This window comes from Rhincodon typus, chromosome 2 (assembly GCF_021869965.1).
Source record: "Rhincodon typus isolate 14 chromosome 2, sRhiTyp1.1, whole genome shotgun sequence".
In the NCBI taxonomy this organism is placed as follows: Eukaryota; Metazoa; Chordata; class Chondrichthyes; order Orectolobiformes; family Rhincodontidae; genus Rhincodon; species Rhincodon typus.
In genome coordinates this window covers 102282610-102304452 of record NC_063333.1, presented here as the reverse complement: position 1 = coordinate 102304452, position 21843 = coordinate 102282610, and the positions used below count along the sequence as shown (strand labels likewise).

At 42.6% G+C, this 21843-nt stretch overlaps 1 protein-coding gene across 1 annotated transcript in view; it reads left to right on the top strand.

The window, feature by feature from the left end:
• The window catches only part of LOC109919117 (A disintegrin and metalloproteinase with thrombospondin motifs 16), a 226707-nt gene that overhangs the window by 67358 nt on the left and 137506 nt on the right, over positions 1-21843 (top strand). The window contains exon 9 of the mRNA XM_048618170.1: positions 20429-20566. Coding sequence (XP_048474127.1) covers positions 20429-20566 — 138 coding nt within the window. The remainder of the gene's footprint in view (positions 1-20428; positions 20567-21843) is intronic.

Genomic DNA, 21843 nt, shown 5'->3' with positions numbered 1-21843 from the left:
AGTTTTCGCCAACTCCTTCTAACTGCAATCCAAATAGTCCCAATTTGTAATTGTTTCCCCATATCATTTTGTGTTTTTTTTTCTTTTGCTTGCAATTATTTATCCAATTTCCTTTTGAAAGCTGCTATTGAATCTGTCTCCATCATCCTATCAGTGCATTCCAAATCTGAAGCACTATTTCGTGAAATGTTTTTCTTCATATTACCTTTGGTTATTTTGCCAGTCACCTTAAATCTATGTCTTTTGCTTACTGACCCTTCATCCATCAAAACACTTCAAGTCTATCCGTTTATCAGCCCTAGAGCAACTATGGAGTCATCAGCCTGGATTTTACTTGGAGCGTTAATTTGCTGTTTTAGCTTTGCAACAGGTGCAACAGAAAAACTGGGCTAGATCATAGGTCACCATATTTGAAGACAATGGGGTTTCACAAAGTAACAGTTAATTGTAGTTGTCTTTTCCCTAGGATGGAGAATTTCAAGACTAAGGGCACATTTATAAGGTGAGAGGAGAGAGATTTAAAAATGATGTGCGGGGCAAATTTTTTACACCGAGAGTGGTTCTTGTGTGGAATGAACTTCCTGAGAAAGTGGTGGATGTGGTACAATTACAACGTTTAAAAGACATTTGGTAAAGTAGAAGCAAAGGAAAAGTTTGGAGTGATATGGGCCAGGAGTGGGTAAGTGGGACCAGTTTAGTTTGGGATTATGTTCGGCATAGACTGTTTCAACTGAAGGGTCTGTTCCCATGCTCTATGACTCTGTGGTGTTCTCACCACTTGCCTTTCCACCGCAACCTATCTCCAATATTGCATTGGGCTGGGGAAGGTGTTAGATAGCCCATTCACCCTTAGCGAATCAAAGCTAATTAAGAGCTCCTATTCCTATTTTGCTCATGGCTAAGGAAGGTACGGGCAGGGCAAGAACTGAGTAGCACAGGCTACTATCACTCAATGAGCGGTTATCTCCTTTATGGTTTTCCTGTCCATCAAAGGCATACACCCTATGCACCTCGCATTTTTTTCCCACTCTAATCAGGGCCTCCACCCACCATCCAGAAGGGAGTAGAAGTATTACTCAGACTCAATTAAGTTAAAATCCTCCTCTTTTCTTATGGGTAATTGGGGTTTTTGCCGGAGTGTGAGAGTGGCTCTGACGAAATGTCAGGTGTTACTTTTTCAAAAACATAATTTTCCTACAATAATTGCAACTTTACAATTTCTAGTCACATATTTAATCAGGGTGCAGTGTCACTGGTCAATTCCATGTCCAGGATCAGATGATGGTAAACAACAATAGTTATAACACGTGCCTCTCTGGAATCTACTGATTTTGCAGGGCTGTTGAGTAACACAAAAGTATGCAGTTACTTAAAGACCAGTTCTTCTACGTTGAACACAGTTGTTTGCAGAATCTTTGCCAAGAGGTTCAGCTATTTTGAGGATTGCGTTTGATTTGAGTAATTCTGGCAAACCATGTTGGTGCTCACTGACAGTTCATAGGTCCAGGATGAAGCATGTAGGCTTCTCCAGCCAGCTGGTTTAGGGACATGAAATTCTCCTGATCTCACAGGGTATGTGACGAAGCGTGTGCTCTCTCCTGAGCCCGTATAAGAACTGCTGATTATGCTGTGTAACATACACTGGTAATAATCGAAGAAAGTATCTTGCACCGGCTGCCCATTTGGAACCTCAGAGTTACATTCACATCCTGTCTCTGTTATATTGTAAGTCAGTTCCCATCTGTACTGCCTTTGTGAAGACCCTAACAAAAATGGCTGTTGACAGAATAGTGGTGGAAAAAGGCACTGTAGGTCCTCCAATGTGATGGATAAAGTCTTCTACTCCATTTCTATTGAGTAGATCTCTTTCACATTAGGACTTATAATTCTCGTCATCATAGAAGCAGTCTAACTGTAAAACTGATCTAGAACTAAATAATTGAGGTGGTGGTGCTGTGGTAACGTCACTGGACTACTAACCCAGGACCCTAGGCTAATGTTCTGGGAACAAGGGTTTGAATGTCATCATGGCAGACAATAAAATTTGGATTCAGTGAAAAGAAATCCAGAGTTAAAAGTTAACTTAATGGCGACCATGTAACTATTGTCCATTGTTGTAAAAACTCATTTAGTTCCTTTTAGGGAAAGAAATCTGCTGTCCTTTCCTGTGACTCCAGACCCACAGCAATGGGGTTGATTCTTAAATCTGCCTGCATGCCAACTAAAGACAAGTAATAAATGCTGGTCTTGACAGTGACGCCCGTATCCCATGAATGAATAAAAAAGTTCCATTTTTAGCCACTTGATAATGATGACGTGGTTTGTGTCCCTCTTTTTGACAAAAAGAAACTTTAAAAAAGAAACAAAACAAACCAGATCAAATGTTTACTTTAGATACTTTGCAGAATTATTTAACAGAAAGCAGAATTAGCCCAGGGAGTACTATGTCTGGTATACAGAAGCCATTAGAGGATATTTAATTTTTTTGGCACATTGTCTCTAGTTTTCTGTGGGTTGAAGGGTTAGATAAAGTGTTATCAATGCTCCTGATCTGAAATCCCATCTCACTGATATTCCTTCTTGCTTCCCCGCCTCTTTAGATTGGTTGGGGTGGAGTGTTTGTGGAAAAGTTTTGGAAGATTATTAAAAATTGCAATCCGGAGAGCACGTCACAAAAATATTTAAGACATTTGGCTGAGTTCCAAAATTTTCTTTTGCTGATTTTCATTGTGCTTTTTGGAGGGCTTTTCACTGCAAGACAAAGTTCCATTCAGCCCCATCTTACCATGTGCCATTCCAGGAAGAACTCACCACTTGCAGATTTCCACTGAAAGACCCTGATGCCTGTGCACCTAGTCAAACACTGGCCTTCTGAAGCTGCCCTGCTTGATGATGGCCATCCAGTATGAAGATGCTGGAGTATGGGAAGATGGCGCTGCGATTCTCCAATAGGGTCTTACTGTTCTGAGAAAGGGTCGCCGTAACTGAAACGTTAACTCTTATTTCTTATTCACATGCTGCCAGACCTGTTGAGCTCTTCCAGCAAATTCTGTGTTTGTGTAGGGTCTTAGAGGTCCTGGTTATAGGGGTGCCATGCAGAGGAAGGGGCAACCTCTACCTAAGGGGACCAGCAGAGGAATCCACAACACCAGACCCTGGCAGCCTGGTCTGAGGTCAGCACCCAGTCAGTGCGGTCCCCATGGTCTGGTGGAATAGCGAACAGAATGACAAAAAGTGCCGCACACTTCTATCTGCTACTTCACACTCATTCTATGTCTGTTTTTGCACTCACCTCCTACCAAGGCTCTTGTTCTGCCGTTCTCACTATTGCCTTCAACACTTACCCTCACGTGCACTTTCTCCCCCCAGCTTCCCAGGCCACTATTCCTGAATTGCCTCTGCACTGCCTACTCACTTGCCCAGGATACCTCAATGCCATTAGGTCACATGCACCAGCACTAAAGGCTGTGCAACCAACTATTATGTCACTCAGTCCCTCTCTTTCTCTCATTCCCGGAGAAGATAGCCCACAGTAGGAAAGAAAGGGGCCATATGCAGGCAGGTGATGGCCTAACAGTATTATCACTGGGCCATTAAGCCAAGGATCCGGGTAATGTTCGGGGGACCTGGTTTTGAGTCCCGTCACAGCAGATGATGGAATTTGAATTCAATTTTAAAAACTTAATTAAGAGTCTAACAATGACCACAAATCCGTTGTCAATTGTCGGAAAAACCCATCTGGCTCACTAATGCCCTTTAGGGAAGGAAACTGCCATCCTTATCTGGTCTGGCCTTCATGTGACTCCAGACCCACAGCAATGTGGTTGACTCTCAATTGCCCCCTTTGAGCAATTAGGGCTGGGCAATCAATGCTGACCCGGCCAGTGATGCCCTCATCCCCTGAATGAATTACTAAAGAAAGGGCTGTCTGACATCAGGTTCCTTATGTGGAGAGAATCCTGGCCCTCTCAGAAGACTGGGACTGCTGTTGTGCTGATGCCAAGACATCCCACCAACTGAGAAAGTGCCACTCCTCATTCCACTGCAGCTCTCATGTCTCCGCTGTCAGTGTCATTCAATGCACACCACAGGCCATGATGCCTTCTCTTCCTTGTTTTACATGTACCAGCAGGATGTCCATAATCTTGGTGAAGAAACAGGCTGCTCTGGAAGAGGCTACCGCCTTGACCTCCAAGGAAGTGAGTACTGAGACCTCAGAGGAAGCATCAACAAGGTTACCTCCTGCACACATCCCCCATGCCTCTTCACCCCACCAGCTCCGTTGCTGACATCTTGGTGGGAATGTCGTGCCTTAAAAGTTTGGGAGCACAAGCTGGTGAGCACCTCACTTTGACACATGCACCTGACCAAGGAACGTTTGGCATTTGGGAGAAAGCGGGAACCAGGAACCTGCTCAGTGCCACACAGAAGAGAACCCTGTGGAGTCAGTAATCAGGGACTTCGTCCACATGCACAGTGAGGAACAGGAAGGGTAGACATGTCTGCGGGAGGCAACAGTTCTCAATGCCCAGAGGCTTCAGAACTGCAACTAGACTGTGGGGGCCAGCTGCCTCATGAGTGCAGCTACCTGTCTGCCTCTGTGGACAGGTTGGCAGCTGCCATGGACAGCCAGGTCCAACATCCCTCAGGGTTTGCTGGATATGTGCACAAACCTGCATTCTTCTGTCCCAGCTATTGGTCCTTGGAACCAAAAGCGTTGTGACTGGGGTACAGGGAACCTTGCAGCAACCTAGCTGCCCCTTTCTCACAAGGAGACGGAGTGCTGACCAGGATGCACCCAACCACAGCAGGAACTACATGTAGGCCCCTCAGAAGTTGCCACTCGGGACACTCCAGAGATGGCCGGGCCGTCCGTGGACATTGAAGAAGTCTCAACTTCGCTCTGGCAAGAAGACCCTCAGGATGTTGGGGCAGTTCAGACACAATCACGCCCCCGGGAGGTCCAACCAAACCACCAAAGCCAGCATGCTCCACTACCAAGCAGACTCCCTCCAAGCCAGCTCCAGAGCTAAGACAATACTGGGATATAGTGAGAGGGAAAGAGAAAAACACTTTTGAGGGCAATTTGGCACAGGTGACAGCACGTGCTATATAAAGTGTCATCTTCGGATAAATTTGGTTCATTTTGCACTGCATCCATTTGTCGAGCTCCAGTAGTAAATGTGCCAGCACGATGCCTAACTTCCTGTCCAGACAGGATACACTAAGCATCAATGTCTGTGTTGAAAGCCTGCTGCAGCATGTGGAAGCAAGATCAACAAGGTGAATATAGGGGAATGGTTCTGGCTGAACCCACATCCCTCTGAGTCAAACATCCCTATGCATCTCACACGCACACACAAATTGGCCCCAGACCTAAAACCCACACAGAGACTAAGCTGCAGTTTCAAAACTGGTATAAAACACTTTTATCCAGACAAGGGAACAGAACCTTCTGCAGCCAGGAACACAAATTTATCCCACAGGTGAGCACAGGATTTTCATACAGACTAACACAAGGTGTGAGTGGGACTGTAGTTAACCAGTAAAGACAGCGAGTTTACTTTTAATTAGTTTCTGAGAATGAACATCAATCCATTTCACAGATGAGCATCAGGGGATTACATGGATCTGTTGTACGAGTGGAAGTTTGTTCATTGTACAAATAATCATGAGTTTATTAAACACATTCACCTCTTTCCTGACAATAGAACGAGGGACATCACAGTACTGTACCACTTTCCCATTGATATTTCATCAGTAAAGGCTGGGAATTATCTGATTGACGCAAACAGCACGGATTTATGAGGGGTAGATCAGGCCTCACAAACCTTATTGAATTCTTTGAAGAAGTGACCAAACACATGGATGAGGGTAGAGCAGTGAATGTTGTATACATGAATTTAAGTAAGGTGTTTGATAAGGTTCCCCATGGTAGGCTCGTGCAGAAAGCAAGGAGGCATGGGATAGGGGGAAATGTGGCAGATTGGATTCAGAATTGGCTGACCCTGAGAAGGCAAAGAGTGGTAGTGGACGGAAAATATTCAACATGGTGCTCAGTTATGAGTGGTGTACCACAAGGATCTGTCCTGGGTCCTCTTCCTATTTGTGATTTTTGTAAATGATTTGGATGTAGGAGTGGAAGGGTGGATTAGTAAGTTCACGGACGATGCAAAGGTGGGTTGAGTTGTGGATAGTGTGGAGGGCTGTTCTATGTTACAAAGGGACATTGATAGGATGCAGAGCTGGGCTGAGAAGTGGCAGATGGAGTGTGAGGAGATTCATTTTGAAAGGACAAACTTGAAAGCAGAATACAGGGTTAACGGAAAGATTCTTGGCAGTGTGGAGGAGCAGAGGGATCTTGGGGTTCATGTCCAAAGTTCCCTGAAAGCTGCCACCCAGGTGGATAGAGTTGTTAAGAAGGCGTATGGTGTGTTAGCTTTCATTAATAGAGGGATTGAGTTCAAGAGCCGTGATAGAGGTGTACAAAATGATCAGAAGTATAGATAGAGCGGACAGCCAGAGACTTTTTCCTAGGGTGGAGGTAGCTATTACGAGGGGGCAATGTTTTAAAGTGAGTGGAGGTAGATATAGGGGAGACGTCAGAGGTAGGTTCTTTACTCTGAGAGTGGTAGGGGCGTGGAATGCATTGCTAGAGAGAGTAGTGAAGTCGGCCTCATTAGGGGCATTTAAGCGGCTATTAGATAGGCATATGGATAATAGTATAAGGTAAGGGTAGAGGTTAGATAGACCTTAGATTTAGGGTAAAAGTTCGGCACAACATTGTGGGCCGAAGGGCCTGCACTGTGCTGTACAGTTCTATGTTCTATGTTCTATGTTCCCTGGCCCCTGTTTCCAAAATTGTAGGTGTGAATGAAGTGGTCAGCGATGTCTGGGTCAGGGTGCTTTGCAGTACACAGGAAACCAATGCCTTAGCATTTCCAGTGTCCTGCACACTGTAATGATCTATGCATAATGTTGTCCTGTAAATGACCTCACAACGCTGGGTTGTGTGTACCCTCCCTCACAGGTTGCGATTCTTACCCCACCCACTCTGGAGTGGTTGAAGCCATTTTCTTTCCCACGTTACGAAGTTCGGTAGAGTACTTGCGGATTGGAAGGCAGGATGTTAGAATTTGATATTTGTAAAATATTGTTGTTTATAAAATGATAGAGGGAAGGCAGTATATGCTGCCTGTATTATTATGTACTAAAAATATTATGTATTTTTTCTAGGCTTGGGAGATTTAAAAAAAAGTCTGTGGGCAGCTTGTGGGTTTGCACGTGCACAGAGTACCTGAATTGCGACATTTGTATCAAAGGGCTAGAAGGTTAGCAGGCCAAGCCGCAGATTTATTTTGTTATCAAGGCAAGAAGTTTGAATTTACCCCATTAATTTAAACCAGGCACTTAGATGCTAAAAACCAATTAAATTTATATCTGATGGTTTTGACAACATTGGACCAATCCTGTTGTAAGAAATTGATATACAAAAGATGGGAACAGTTACAAAATCAACAGAGAGCGAACTGCCATCTGCTAAGAGATCAGCTCTCTCAGCTCTTAGAGAAAGTATCACCTGAAAAAAGGTACTGCGGTACTCTGAGTTAATATTCCTGACATAAGATCAATGGAGAAGACACAGAACAATCTGGGAGATGTAATCTGGCTGTAGTTTTGAGAGACTAAGTTTTTTTTGTTAAATTAGTTTATATAAATGGGATTGATATTTACTGGAACAACATGCCATTAGAATTTTGTTCTATTCAGGAATAGTTAATAGCTAGAGGGGAATTATTTGGTTTGTTAATGGTTCAGTTAATTTGCTCACAGTTAGAATTAAATACATAAATTTTTGCGCGTTGGTTATAGAGTGAGTGTCAGAAGTTTATTTCATTTAACCATTCCTTTATAACAGATTGGGCGTGAGAGGTGGGTTATACCACTTCTCACGCTTTTAACAGATTATAGGCTAAGGTGAGCCTCTGGGTGTTTCGGTTTTAGTTATCGGAGGGGGGTCGACCTCCACTTTATAACATCTTGGGAACTTGGGTCTGGGATCTGGCTAGTTCGAGTCCGGGATTTGGACAGGTTGGGACAGATCGGGTCGGGGATTTGGATAGATCTGGATGTGTCTGGACAGATTTGGACAGATTTAGAGTATGAAAGGTCCCAGCAGATTTAAACAGACTTGGGGATTAGTGTCCTTGATCTTTAGATATCACTTAAGTGAGAAGTGGAAAATCTGTTTAATTTGGTTACTTGTTGGTTAAATCAAAAGTGGAGAAATGGCTCTTGACATTGCTAAAGACATTCTGGGTGTCGAAGATGCTTTCCAAATTTGCCAAGAAAATGTAGAAAGGCAGAAAAAGGAGAAACTTTTAGAATTAGCAGGCAGGCTAGAATGGCATTTAACTAGGGATAAGAGGAAAACTGAAATTGTAAAAGAGTTAGTCAAGCATTTAGATATACCAGAGAAACAGACAAGCGCAGTGGAGTTAGAAAAAATTAAATTGCAAATGAGACAATTGGAGTTAGAAGAAAGGACGAGAATATTCAAGTTGGAAAAGATGAAGCAGCTTGAACATGGCAAAGAAAAAGAGAGTTTGAACTTAGAGTTGACAATTACACAGGAAAGTCAATTTAAAAGGATTGAGATAAAGGTAGAAGGTAGCCTTAGTCAGGAGGACGGTGATGAAGAGCAAACCCATCGTAGCCAAAGACCTGGTAGGGATATATGCAAATACATCAAAACATTACCACAGTTTGAAGAAAAAAGATGTAGAAACCTTTTCCTTTGAGAAATTGGCGAAACAGATGAACTGGCCAGGGTTTATGTGGGTAATGTCAATTCAGGCCATGTTGGTAGGCAGGGCTTGTGAGGTGTTTATAGCACTGTCCAAAGAGGTGTCAAGAGAATATAGGAGTAAAACAGACTATTGTGAGTACCTACGAATTGGTACCAGAAGCATATAGACAACGGTTCAGAAATGCAAGAAAGGAACCAAGTCAGACTTATATTGAGCTTGAAAGAATTAAACAGAGCAATTTCGATAGATGGTTGAGAGCATTAATGATAGAAAGGACATATGACGAACTTAGAGATGTAATTCTGCTGGAGGAGTTTAAAAAATCACTTCCAGAAGTGATAAGAACTCATGTTGAGGAACAGAAAGTTAAAACAACGAGAAGAGCTACAGAGATGGCAGGCGAATATGCAGTAGTGCATAAATCGAAATATAGCTTTCAACAGCAATTTCATTCCGTGAGGGATAGAAAATGAGAAAGAGTGAGATCATTCAATGGGAAACAAAAAGTTACCACATGTGAAAAAAGAAACCTAAGGGGGTGGAAAAGAGATGGAAGACCTCAAGTGTTTTCACTGCAATAAGGTGGGACACACAAAGTCACAGTTCTGGTGGTTTAAGAGAGGCACTGGGAAAAAGGATGCGGTAAAAGGGGCTAAACCAGAGGGATTAGTTGAGGTAGTGAAGGAAATCCCAAGAGAAGTCGAGGAGCTGCAGGAGACTGCACAGTCTAGTAAGGGGCTAGAAGGAAACATAATGCCTGCTCTTTGCAAAGACTTCACCTGCGTGGGTAAGGTTTACACAGATAGAACAGGGGGATTAGGTAAAGAAGTTAACATATTTAGAGATGTGGGAGCTGGTCAGTCTCTAATAGTAACAGATGAAAATATTTGCACTTCTTATGAAATGTTGCCTGAGAGAGTGATAATCAGTAGAATAAATGGACAGAGAATTGGTGTTATGAGATAACAAGGTGTAGAGCTGGATGAACAGATTCTCCAGCATCTGCAGTTCCTACTATCAGAGAATTGGTGTTCTCCAGTTTAAGATAAGGCTAGAAAGTACAGTCAAGACTGGGGAAGTGATGGTGGGAATGATTGAAAGTGTGGCTATTCTAGGAATACAGAGATAACAAGGAGTAGAGCTGGATGAACACAGCAGGCCAAGCAGCATCAGAGGAGCAGGAAGGTTGACGTTTCAGGCCTAGACCCTTCTTCAGAAAATCATTCTCTGAAGAAGGGTCTAGGCCCGAAACGTCAGCTTTCCTGCTCCTCCGATGCTGCTTGGCCTGCTGTGTTCATCTAGCCCTACACCTTGTTATCTCAGATTCTCCAGCATCTGCAGTTCCTGCTATTCCAGGAGTACAGTTTGTTCTTGGAAACGATATAGCTGGATCAAAGGTGGGAGTGATGCCCATTGTAGTGGAGAAGCTGAAAGTAAACTAGGGAACTGAGCAGTTAGAAGAAAAATACCCTAGAATTTTTCCAGACTGTGGTGACAAGATCCCACAGTCATAAGTTAAAACAAGAAGGGAAAACAAAAGACAAAAATGAAGGAGTTGAGGTCCAGTTAGCTGACACCCTGTTCAATGAAATAGTAGATAGAGGATCAGGCAGAAGTGTTTAGTTCTGAAAGATTAAAGGAACTACAACAAAAAGATGAGACGATAGAGGATTTAAATCATGAAGCCTACTCCGAAAAGGAATCAGAATGTATTCCAGAATGTTATTACTTTAAGCATAAAATCTTAAGGCAGAAATGGAGATCTTGGCAGGTTAGTGCAGAGGTGAAATAGGCAGGAGTTCACCAGGTTGTGTTGCCAGTAGAGTGGAGACTGGAAGTATTGCAGGTAGCACACGAATTACCTATAGGAGGTCACCTAGGAGTGAGGAAGACTCGGGCTAAGATACTGAAGCATTTGTATTGGCCTGGATTACCTAAAGAAGTGGTTGAATTTTGACGTACTTGTCACACGTGTCAGATGGTAGAAAAGCCACAGGCAGTAATAAAACCAATGCCTTTGATGCCAATTCACACATTTGAAGAATCTTTCACACAGGTTATGATTGATTGTGTAGGTACCCTCCCTAAAACGAAAAGTGGGAACCAGCATCTGCTAACTGTAATGGATGTGTCTACCAGATTTCCGAAGGCAATTCCATTACAGAATGTCAAGGCATAAAAACGTTGTGGAGGAGTTGCTTGCTTTCTTTACTTATTATAGACTACTCGGGGAGATTCAGTCAGACCAAGGGCCCAGTTTTACTGCCAAATTATTTAAGGAGATAGTGTTGGCATCAAACACTTTTAAATTCAGTGCGGACTATCCTGAATCCCAGGGAGCATTGGAAAGATGGCATCAGACCCTGAAGACAATGCTGAGGGCTTATTGCTAGGATTACCCAAATGACTGGGATGAAGGTATCCCTTTTATATTATTCGTTATTAGAGATGCTCCAAATGAATCGGTTAAGTTTACTCCATTTGAATTGATATTCGGACACAAAGTAAGCGGGCCTTTAAAATTAATTAAGGAAGAGTTGATAAGTCTGAAGTCAGAGATCTCATAGCTGGATTATGTATCTGAGGTAAGAGAAAGATTAAACAGAGTAAGTAAATTAGCTAGACAACACTTGAAGATGGCACAGTACATAATGAAGCAAGAAGCAGCTAAGAAATCTAAACTTTGTAAGTTTGCCTGTGGAGATATACTATTGGTTTAAGGTTTTAGCAAAGATTTGTAGCTCGGGTTGTGGGTAAGGTTGTTGACTTGCTCACCAAGCTGGCTTGTTTTTGAATGAAACCAAGTCAGCTTGGCGAGCAAGTCAACAACCTCATAAAGTATTGGTGCTGTTACCAGTGGTAGGACATCTCTTCAAAGCAAGGTTTAGTGGTCCCTATCAGATTAAGAAGTTAAGTCAGGTGAATTATCTGATAATTTTTTTCCTATCTGGCATCTTTATCAGGTATGTCACGTCAGCATGCTGAAACCTTACTATGACAGGGAAAAGGAACTGGAGAAACGAGTATTAGTTACTACAGCTCAGAGTAAGAAATCAAATCTTGGTGATTTGGATTTTGATGTGCCTCAGAATAAATTGAATAGTGAGGAAGTCGGTAAAGAATGAGATAAGTTTGTGAGCTATCTGTCCCAGGAACAGAGAACTGGATTGAAAAACTTATTACAGTGCTATGAGGACTTATGTAGAAATAGAATGGGGAGGACTAATGCCATAGTATATGAGGTTGACGTAGGGCATACTGTTATGATGAAACAACACCCCTATAGGCTTAATCTTCTCAAAGCAGCACAGGTTCAAAAGGAAGTGGAAGCATTTCTCCAAGAAGACACCATAGAGCTAAGTCAAAGTGAATGGGGTTCGCCAATCGTGTTGTTTCCCAAACCTGGTATTCACTGATTCTGCGTAGATTACCGGAAGGTCAACGCCATGGCCAAATCAGACTCACCGAATTCCAAGGTTGGAGGACTGTGTAGAAAAAGTTGGACAAGTCACTTGCATCACAGAGTTGGACTTACTTCGCAATTACTTGCAAGTACCTTTGTCGGAGAGAGTGAAAAATGTTTCTGCTTTTGTAACCCCAAATGGGCTATATCAATTTAAAGTAATGCCCATTGGAATGAAAAACGTACCAGCCACTTTTCAAAGACTTAGGAATGGGCTTATGGCAGGATGACTAATTGAGCCGTCGAAGTAGATGACTTAGTGATCTTTAACCATTCGTGGAAAGATCATATGGTGCATTTAGCAGAGCTTTGTGACAGACTACAGAAGGCAAAGTTGGTCATAAACTTGGCAAAAACAGAATTCATGAAGGCAGAAGTGACATTTTTAGGGCACAATATCGGACATGGACAGTGACACCAACGAACATGAAGACGAAGACCATCAACGAAATGCCAAGACCATCCTCGAAGAAGGAAGTGCTGCGATTTTAGGAATTGAGTGGATTCTACAGAAAATGTGTGCCAAACTTTAGTAACATGGTGGCACCGCTGATAGATTTGTTTAAAAAAACAAACATGAAATTTCAGTGGACAGAACAATGCAAGGAGGCATTTGAGAATTTAAAAGCAGTGTTAACCACCACACCAGTTATGGTCACGCCAGTTTTAGTGACGCAAGTGATGTAGGGTTTGGAGCTGTGTTGTCACAGGAGGATGTAGGGTTTGGAGCTGTATTGTTACAGGAGGATGATTGTGGATTGAAAGGCCAATCGGTTATTTTTCAAAGAAACTCAATATCTACCAAAAAAAAATTCAAACATTGAAAATGAGTTATTGATTTTGGTACTGGCCTTACAACATTTTAATATTGATGTAGCAAATAATGCATCAGAGACGGTTGTGTGTAATGATCACAGTCTTTTGACATTTCTGGAAAGATTAAAGGACAAGAACACCAGATTATTTCATTGGAGTCTTATGTTACAAGTTTTTTAATTTACAGATTGTACATGTTGCAGGTCATAAAAATGTCATTGCAGATGTGTTTTCGCGGGTTTAAAAGAAAAATGTGTATATAAGATAGAAACGGTAGAGTTCAATGTTATATGTATGTGGAATTAGTATGAAATGCGTAACTCTAGATTAATGAACTATGGATGTAGCAATATAATGGTGCTAAAGTTTAGAAAAAAAGAGAAGCCATCTTTTCATCGCGATGACACATTTTTTTCTTAATTGCAGAGGTGTTGCGAAGTTCGGTAGAGTACTTGTGGATTGGAAGGCAGGACCTTCATATTTGATGTTTGTAAAATATTGATGTTTATAAAATGATAGAGGGAAGGCAGTGTATGACCCCTTAAAAAGATGGTGTGCTTTTTGTACGCTTTGGTGATTTTAAAAAAAAGTCTGGGTTTGCAGGTGCACAGAGTGTCTGAATAGTAACATTTGTATCAAAAGGCTGGATGGTTAGTAGGGCAAGCTGCAGTTTTGTTTTGTTATCAAAAGAAGTTTGAATTTAGCCAATTAATTTAAACCAGACACTTAGATACTAAAAACCATTTAAATTTAAATCTGATGGTTTTGACAACATGGGACCAATCCTGTTGTAAGAAATTGATATGTCATCAAGGGTATAAAAGACGGGGACAGTTCCAAAATCGATGGAGAGCGAACTGCCACTGCAAAGAGATCAGCTCCCTCAGCTCTTAGAGAAAGTATCATCTAAATAAAGGTACTGCGGTTCTCTTAGTTAGTACTCCTGACCAGAAGATCAATGAGGAAGACATAGACCATTCCAGATGATGTAACCTCGCTGTACTTTTGAGAGACTAAGTTCTAATTTTTTTTGTTTTATATAAGTGGGATGAGTATTTATTGGAACAGCATATCATTAGCATTTTGTTTTATTCAGGAACAATTAGTAGTTAGAGGGGAATTGTTTGGTTTGTTAATAGTTGGAGTTAGATAAATAAATTGCTACTTGTTGATTATAGAATGAGTGTAGGAGTTTACTTCATTTAACCAGTACTTCATAACAGGTTGGGGACGAGAAGCAGGTTATACCACTTTTCACACTTCTTTTAACAGATTATAGGGTGAGGCAAGCCTCTGTGGGTGTTTCAGTTTTAGTTATCAGAGGGGGTTCGACCTCCACCTAATAACACCAGCACATTGGAAGATGATAGAGAACATTCATTTGGACAGCAATTTCCAGCATCCGCCTCTGTGTTCCTGATGGCCCATACATCCAGGATCCTACCCTTCCCATCTACATGAGCCAGCACCAGCCCACCTTTCCCCCAGTACCCCTGGCATATGAGGTGACCATGTGAGCTATGGTCATATGCTGCTTGTCCCCGAAATCAGAGTGTTCCTAACTGTGGACAAAATCCCCCTTTTTACGTGACCATCCATGCTGTACCGCATCACCCCCCACCCCCCTTACAAGTATAGTTCACAATTGTCCTTAATACCCCGCCACCACCAAACCTCGCAAATATTTTTCCAATTCTCCTTCCTGCAGCAGCTCTCCACATTCTAGCCCCTCCCACACCGAACATGCTTTCCCTTTAGTTTCCCTATCCGGACCTGAGGTCGAACCCCCTCTGATAACTAAATCCGGACCTGACAGACTGACAGTGACCATTGAGTGACCGACCCAGGCTGCTGCACACAAAGCTGCCCAGACACCTGACTGATCCCTGGACATGTCCATAACCGCTTTGGCCCTGCAGTAGGAGTGGCCACTATGGAGCTGCAGGACTGACTGTGACTCACTTCCTAGCACAGATCCCAATGACTGAGATCCAGACCTTTGACCGTGGCCCATTCCCTGGGCTGGTATGGCAGCCTGCCTTTGATTTACTGTGCCAGGACCCTCTGATTGATGGGGGATTGCCTCCATGGGCTTTAGTGAGAATTCCTGCTCTAAGACTCTTAGACACGGCTGCTTGCTTGCAGCGCATGCAGTGTATTTGCCACATGAGCTGCTGGCACATGGTGCAGGTATGAAATTGAGATAGCATAGTGTCCAGCAGGATGTACAGCACATTGTCTGCTGTCTTGGCATTCTCTTTAAGCTATGTGGCTCTACAGCCTCTCTGACATTCCTCTGAGGCTCTGTACATGCCACTTGGCATAATCGGTGTGCCAACGCATTGATTGCTGGGTTCGGATGTCACTAATGCACATGGAACTTGGAGCTCTACACTTAAAAAAACAGATTGTGCCCATTTGATTGAGGAGTGCATTGAGGCAAGCTGCCAGGTTGTATGACAGCATGAACTGACAAGGCAGGGATGCTGTGAGCACGCACAATACGTGCTGCGTGAGCGAGTGACCATTCCTGAAATGCAGTCAATCAGTGCGATCCATGAACTGGCTGACTGTCTCTCTTCGCAAAGTGTCTGTGTAGCAAATTTTCAGTGTTAGTCGCTGGCACAGCTGCACTCTGGTTCTGTGCTTTCAGAAGGGCCTGCAAATGGATTAAAGATGTGCCATGAGGGTCTTAAGGGGTTGGCAGTTATCAGATGCCAATGTCCTTGAATGAGGAGTGCGTGCAGCTGATGCCCAGGGATCATGCCCTGAGATGCTGTTGTGTGGTGAGGAACATGGATGCTCCTCGCAGTTAGCAGTGAGCTGAACTCCCCAGGTACCTGCTTTTTCATATTGAATATTCTCAGTGACTAGTTTGCTTGTGGCCATTGGTTGGAAAGGTAACTCCATATTAAGTTGTGCAATATGCAGTAGATGAGGTTGTTAAAAAGTGATTATTCCCTTTAATAGGAGACTTACTGCCTCCTATTGTGAATCTTACCTTGACCCGCAGAACTTAGAACATGCCACAAATTGTTCCCGACATTGAGAGATGCCTTTCAGGATATCATGTGCTATTCTGCCACATTTCTCCCTATAGCCCATGTTGCTCCTGTAAGAGTCCACCCATTGAATCAAATAATTCAAATGATTTCAGCAAAACACACCTTGTGCAACTCTGTATGACAAATGCTTCCATAAAAAGAATTTGACATATACACTTTCTTAATCATGATTTCAGGATGTCCTGAAGTACGTTACAAATGATTGAACACTTAAGTGCGTTGACTGTTGTAATGTGGGCAACATGGCAACCAATTTGTACACAAGGCCCCAAGAATAGTATTGTGATCATGACCAGATTTTATGTGTTAGTACACTTGATCAAGAATTAAGGTTTGGTCCGGGTACCAAGGAGCAGTCTGGGAGAACACCATGGGATTTCCTGCATCTACCTTAAGGGGCAGACAATATCTCAGTCATCCAAAAAGACACCATTTTCAATCATGCAGCACTCCCTTGGAGCTGCATTGCTTATTACTGTGAGATAGTAGGAAATGCCGATGCTGGAGTCTGAGATAACAAGGTGTGGAGCTGGAGGAACACAGTAGGCCAGGCAGCACCAGAGGAACAGGAAAGCTAACGTTTCGGGTCTGGACCCTTCTTCAGAAATGGGGGAGGGAAAAGGGGCTCTGAAATAAATAGAGAGAGGGGGAGGCGATGATAGAAGATGGATAGAGGAACAGATAGGGGGAGGGAAGATGGACAGATCAAGGAGGCGGGGATGAGTCTAGTAGGTAGGAAGTCAGGGTAGGGGTAAGTCAGTGAGGTGGGAGGAGCGGATAGGTGGGAGAAAAGATGGACAAGTCAAGGAGGCAGGCTGGAGGAGCTGGTCTTGGGATGAGGTCAGGAGATTTTGAAGCTTGTAAAGTCCACATTGAGACCATTGGGCTGCAGGATTCCCAGGCGGAATATGAGGTGCTGTTCCTCCAGCCTTCGGGTGGCAACATTGTGGCACTGGATGAGGCCCAGGATGGACATGTCGTCCAAGGAGTGGGAGGGGGAGTTGAAGTGGTTCGCGCCTGGGAGCTGTTGTCGTTTGTCACGAACCGAGTGTAGGTGTTCCACAAAGCGGTCTCCAAGCCTCTGCTTTGTTTCCCCAATGTAGAGGAGGCCACATCGGAAACAGCAGATACAATATACCACATTAGCGGATGTGCAGGTGAACATCTGTTTAATGTGGAAGGTTTTCTTGGGGCCTGGGATGGAGGTGAGAGGAGAGGTGTATGGACAGGTGTAGCACCTCCTGCGGTTGCAGGGAAAAGTGCTGGGGGTGGTGAGGCTAGTGGGGAGTGTGGAGCGGACGAGGGAGTCGCGGAGAGAACGGTCCTTCCGGAAGGCAGATAAGGGTGGGGAGGGAAATATATCCTTGGTAGTGGGGTCAGATTGCAGGTGGCGAAAGTGGCAGAGAATAATGCGTTGAATCCGAAGGTTGATGGGGTGATACGTGAGGACAAGGGGAATTCTGCCTTTGTTGTTATTGCGGGGAGGGGCTGTGAGGGCTGAGGTGCGGAAAACGCAAGATATGCGGTCGAGGGCGTTTTCAACTACTGTGGAGGGGAAATTGCGGTCCTTGAAAAACGAGGACATCTGGGATGTCCAGGAGTAGAGCGCCTCATCTTGGGAGCAGATGCGGCGGAGGCGAAGGAATTGGGAATAGAGGATAGCATTCTTGCAGGAAGGTGGGTGAGAGGAGGTGTATTCTGGGTAGCTGTGGGAGTCGGTGGGCTTGACATAGATATCCGTTTCCAGGTGGTTACCAGAAATGGAGACAGAGAGGTCCAGGAAGGAGAGAGAGGTATCAGAGATGGTCCAGGTGAACTTAAGGTTCAGGTGGAAGGTGTTAGTAAAGTGGATGAACTATTCGAGCTCTTCGTGGGAGCACGAGGTGGTGCCAATATAGTCATCCATGTAATGGAGGAAGAGGTGAGGGATGGTGCCAGTGTAGCTTCGGAAGAGGGACTGTTCCATGTATCCTACAAAGAGTCAGGCATAGCTTGGGCCCATGCGGGTACCCATGGCCACCCACTTTGTCTGTAGGAAGTGGGAGGAATTGAAGGAGAAGTTGTTAAGGGTTAGGACGAGTTTGGTTAGGTGGATAAGGGTGTCGGTGGAAGGGGACTGGTCGGGCCTGCAGGACAGGAAGAAGCAGAGGCCGTTTAGGCCATCTGCATGGGTAATGCAAGTATATAGGGACTGGACATCCATGGTGAAGATGAGGTTTTGAGGGCCAGGGAATCGGAAGTTTTGGAGGAGGTGGAGGACGTGGGTGGTGTCACTGACATAGGTGGGGAATTCTTGGACCGGGGGGAGAAAATGGAGTTGAAAATGGAGATAAGTTCAGTGGGACAGGAGCATGCAGAGACAACGGGTCCACCAGGGCAGTCGGGTTTATGGACTTTGGGAAGGAGCGGCGCGGGGTTGGGGAACGATGAGGTTGGAGGCTGTGGGTGGGAGGTCACCTGAGGTGATGAAGTTATGGATAAGACTGGGACTTATTACTGCGTTGTATTCATGTCTCTGGAGTGATGTTTGAACCCATTGATTCAGAGGTGGAGTGCTGCCACTGAATCACAGCTGGGACTACTGCAGCACCAAAAAAAAGATACAAATTTTACTTGTACAAAATGGTGTATTCTTGATAGCTAAATCATACATGAGTTGCTTTCTGCACTATTGTTAAACTATGATGAAACATTCACCTATATGTTGACAGTTGTAAATTTCTGACCTCCACCCAGTCCTTTGCCTTTAGTTCATTTCAATGCAAGTTGCAAGATCGCTAAGGATGAAAAGTGTTTTTAGTATGAACGATTCTATAAATATGATCGTAAAACTCTCGAGTGAGAACCGTTACTATACTGGTCATATTTGTATACTTGTCTTAGTTACAGTGACATGGGGACGCATTTGACAGTGCAAAGATTAGGAGTATGATATTTCCTTGTGAAGTTGCTCTTGTGAAGTTAATATTTAACCATAGAATTGTAGTGTGAATAGAACACAACAAAAGTGAAGAATACTGACAGGCATTTTTTCAAACAGGCTTTAAATAAAATCTTTGTCCTTCAGGAAATATATTTTAGAAATATTAGAACATTTAACAAATCAATTCAATGAGATAAATATACTGACATCTGAATTAACAGTTTAGAAGATAATTTCAATCACTTAACCAGTGATTATGGTCCTAGAGCAAACTGCTTGGTGGCTTATTGTTGGTCAGAGATTTTCAACTGTCTAATATATGTCACTTTGTTTTGTGGATTACAAGAAAAGTCAAAAGAACAAAACATCCTAAACAAGAGAGATACACGTTATTGATGATCTGTTTCTAATTTCACATAATGCACTGAAGTCCAGGTGTAAGTTACACACAATATAAATTTGGATTTTAATCCTGTTCAGAGTTAGGTTTTTGAATGAGTTCAGTTAATTTCACATCTGAATTTCTGATGTGCACTCTTGACTGCCCAGAATCCCGTCCAAGCGCCAAAGTCAAAATATCACTTGATACATATGAAGTGATTGGAGACAGATTGACATAAATAGTGACTACATAAATGTAAATCTTGGATAAAGCCCCACATTTTTTTTTTGAAGTAAAACATTTATTTTGTATGAAGAAGTCTTTGTTAATAAGTACAGTTCACTGTTCATTTGAACCTGTATTGTACATTTGGGTACAGAACATTTATTTTAATTTGTATTTTCACTGAAATAAACTATCCAGATATACATTTGATTTAAATGTAAGTAATGCGCTCCATTATTTTCAACTCACTACACTTATATTTGGATGTTTAACTTCTGCACCAATGAGTTTGCATTTGGATTTTAATATTAAGGAACAAATTAAAATTGGGTACTTTGCAAAATACTCAGCCATAATGCCTTTAAAAATGAAACATTAGTTCATTTCAATGCTTGTATACTTGTCTTAGTTACAGTGACATGGGAATGCATTTGACGGTGTAAAGATAGGGTTATGATACTTCCTTGTGAAGGTGCTGTTGTGAAGTTAATATTTAACCATAGAATTGTCTCAAATTGAGTGAAACTTGATTTTGGACTGAGCATTTTTATTTCCTAATTGGTATAATTTCCTTTTTTACAGAAAAGTAGTTCCTTTGTTCAATGGAAGACATGTTGGTTTTATGAGATTTATCTAATCATCTTCTAATATGTAACAGATAAGAATACAATGGATGTGTTAATGTCAGAGGTTTTGGAAAAAGGCCACTTTTTATTTTAACCTGAACTTCCCATTTCCCTCCAGCTTTGGTATGATTCATGATGGAGAAGGAAATGTATGCAAGAAATCCGAGGGTAATATCATGTCACCAACACTTGCGGGACATAATGGGGTCTTCTCGTGGTCAGCCTGCAGCCGGCAATATCTGTACAAGTTTCTGAGGTACAGGATTGACTTATTGCATCTCTTGTTGCATTTAAACAATATGTCTAGACCCTTATATTCTACAAGGAATTGCATAAGTTAAATAATTTCATAGGTAGGAAATACAATAATTGATGAGGTAACAGTATGGTTTTTATTTGTCACAGGAAACCCTGACACTTAGGGGCATGTAGTAGAATTTTGGAGACTATTGCATGATTTCAATTAATTTCACACCTGTATTTCTGATGTACAGTTTTGCCTTGACTGCCAAAAATCCCCTCTGAGAATCAAAGTTAGACCGTAACCTGTTATGTATGAAGTGATTGGAGACATACCGACGTGAACGGTCACTATATAATTCTTGGATGCAACCGCACATTACTTCCGGAGTAATATTTTTACTTTGTATGAACAAGGAAGTGCTCTGTGTTAGAATGAACAGTTATTACTCTGAAGGCTTGATAAACAGTTACCAACTCAAGTCTCCTAATATCTCTGGAAGTTGGATAACATTTGCTCATGGCCTGTTTATATCATTGTTGAAACAAAACACTGTCTTCCTTTGTGCTTTGCACCTGTACATATTGAGTACAACTGTATCATTTCGTGTGTGCACAAGTGTGTGCTTTGTGAAGAATGTAGATATGTGTGCCTCAATACCCCGGTATGAATGCTAGTCAGATGTAAATGTTTTTAAAGAAATTGAAACTGTATCTTTATAATATCGAATAAAACAGAAGATGCTGTAAATATTCAGCCATTCAGACACCATCCCACCCTTGCCTGCCTCCCCACTGGGCCATAAAGTTCCACACATTGACTCTGACTCTGTTTCTCATTCCACAGATGCAGCCTGCCCTGCTGAATATTTCCAGCAGGCCCTGTATTTAATTCCAATTTCCAGTAGCACTTCGATTTTGTCTTTAGAATATAGTTTCCTCATATGACTTCCTAATTGTTTCTATGTGCTGACATCTAAAGGTCGGGTTGAAATTATGCCGCATTGTTTTTTACCTAACAGGGCATTAAACACTTTGGTATTGTGTTATTATGCCTCTAAATTATGTGATTTACAATGGGTCATAGTCCAGCAATTAATTTGATGTTTATGTGATTACATAAATGAAACAGGGTAGGCGATGGCCTAGTGGTATTACTAGTGGTATCACTAGACTATTAATCCAGAAACTCAGCTAATGTTCTGGGGACCCAGGTTCGAAACCCACCTCGGCAGATTGTGGAATTTGAATTCAATAATTAAGTCTGGAATTAAGAATCTACTCATCACCAAT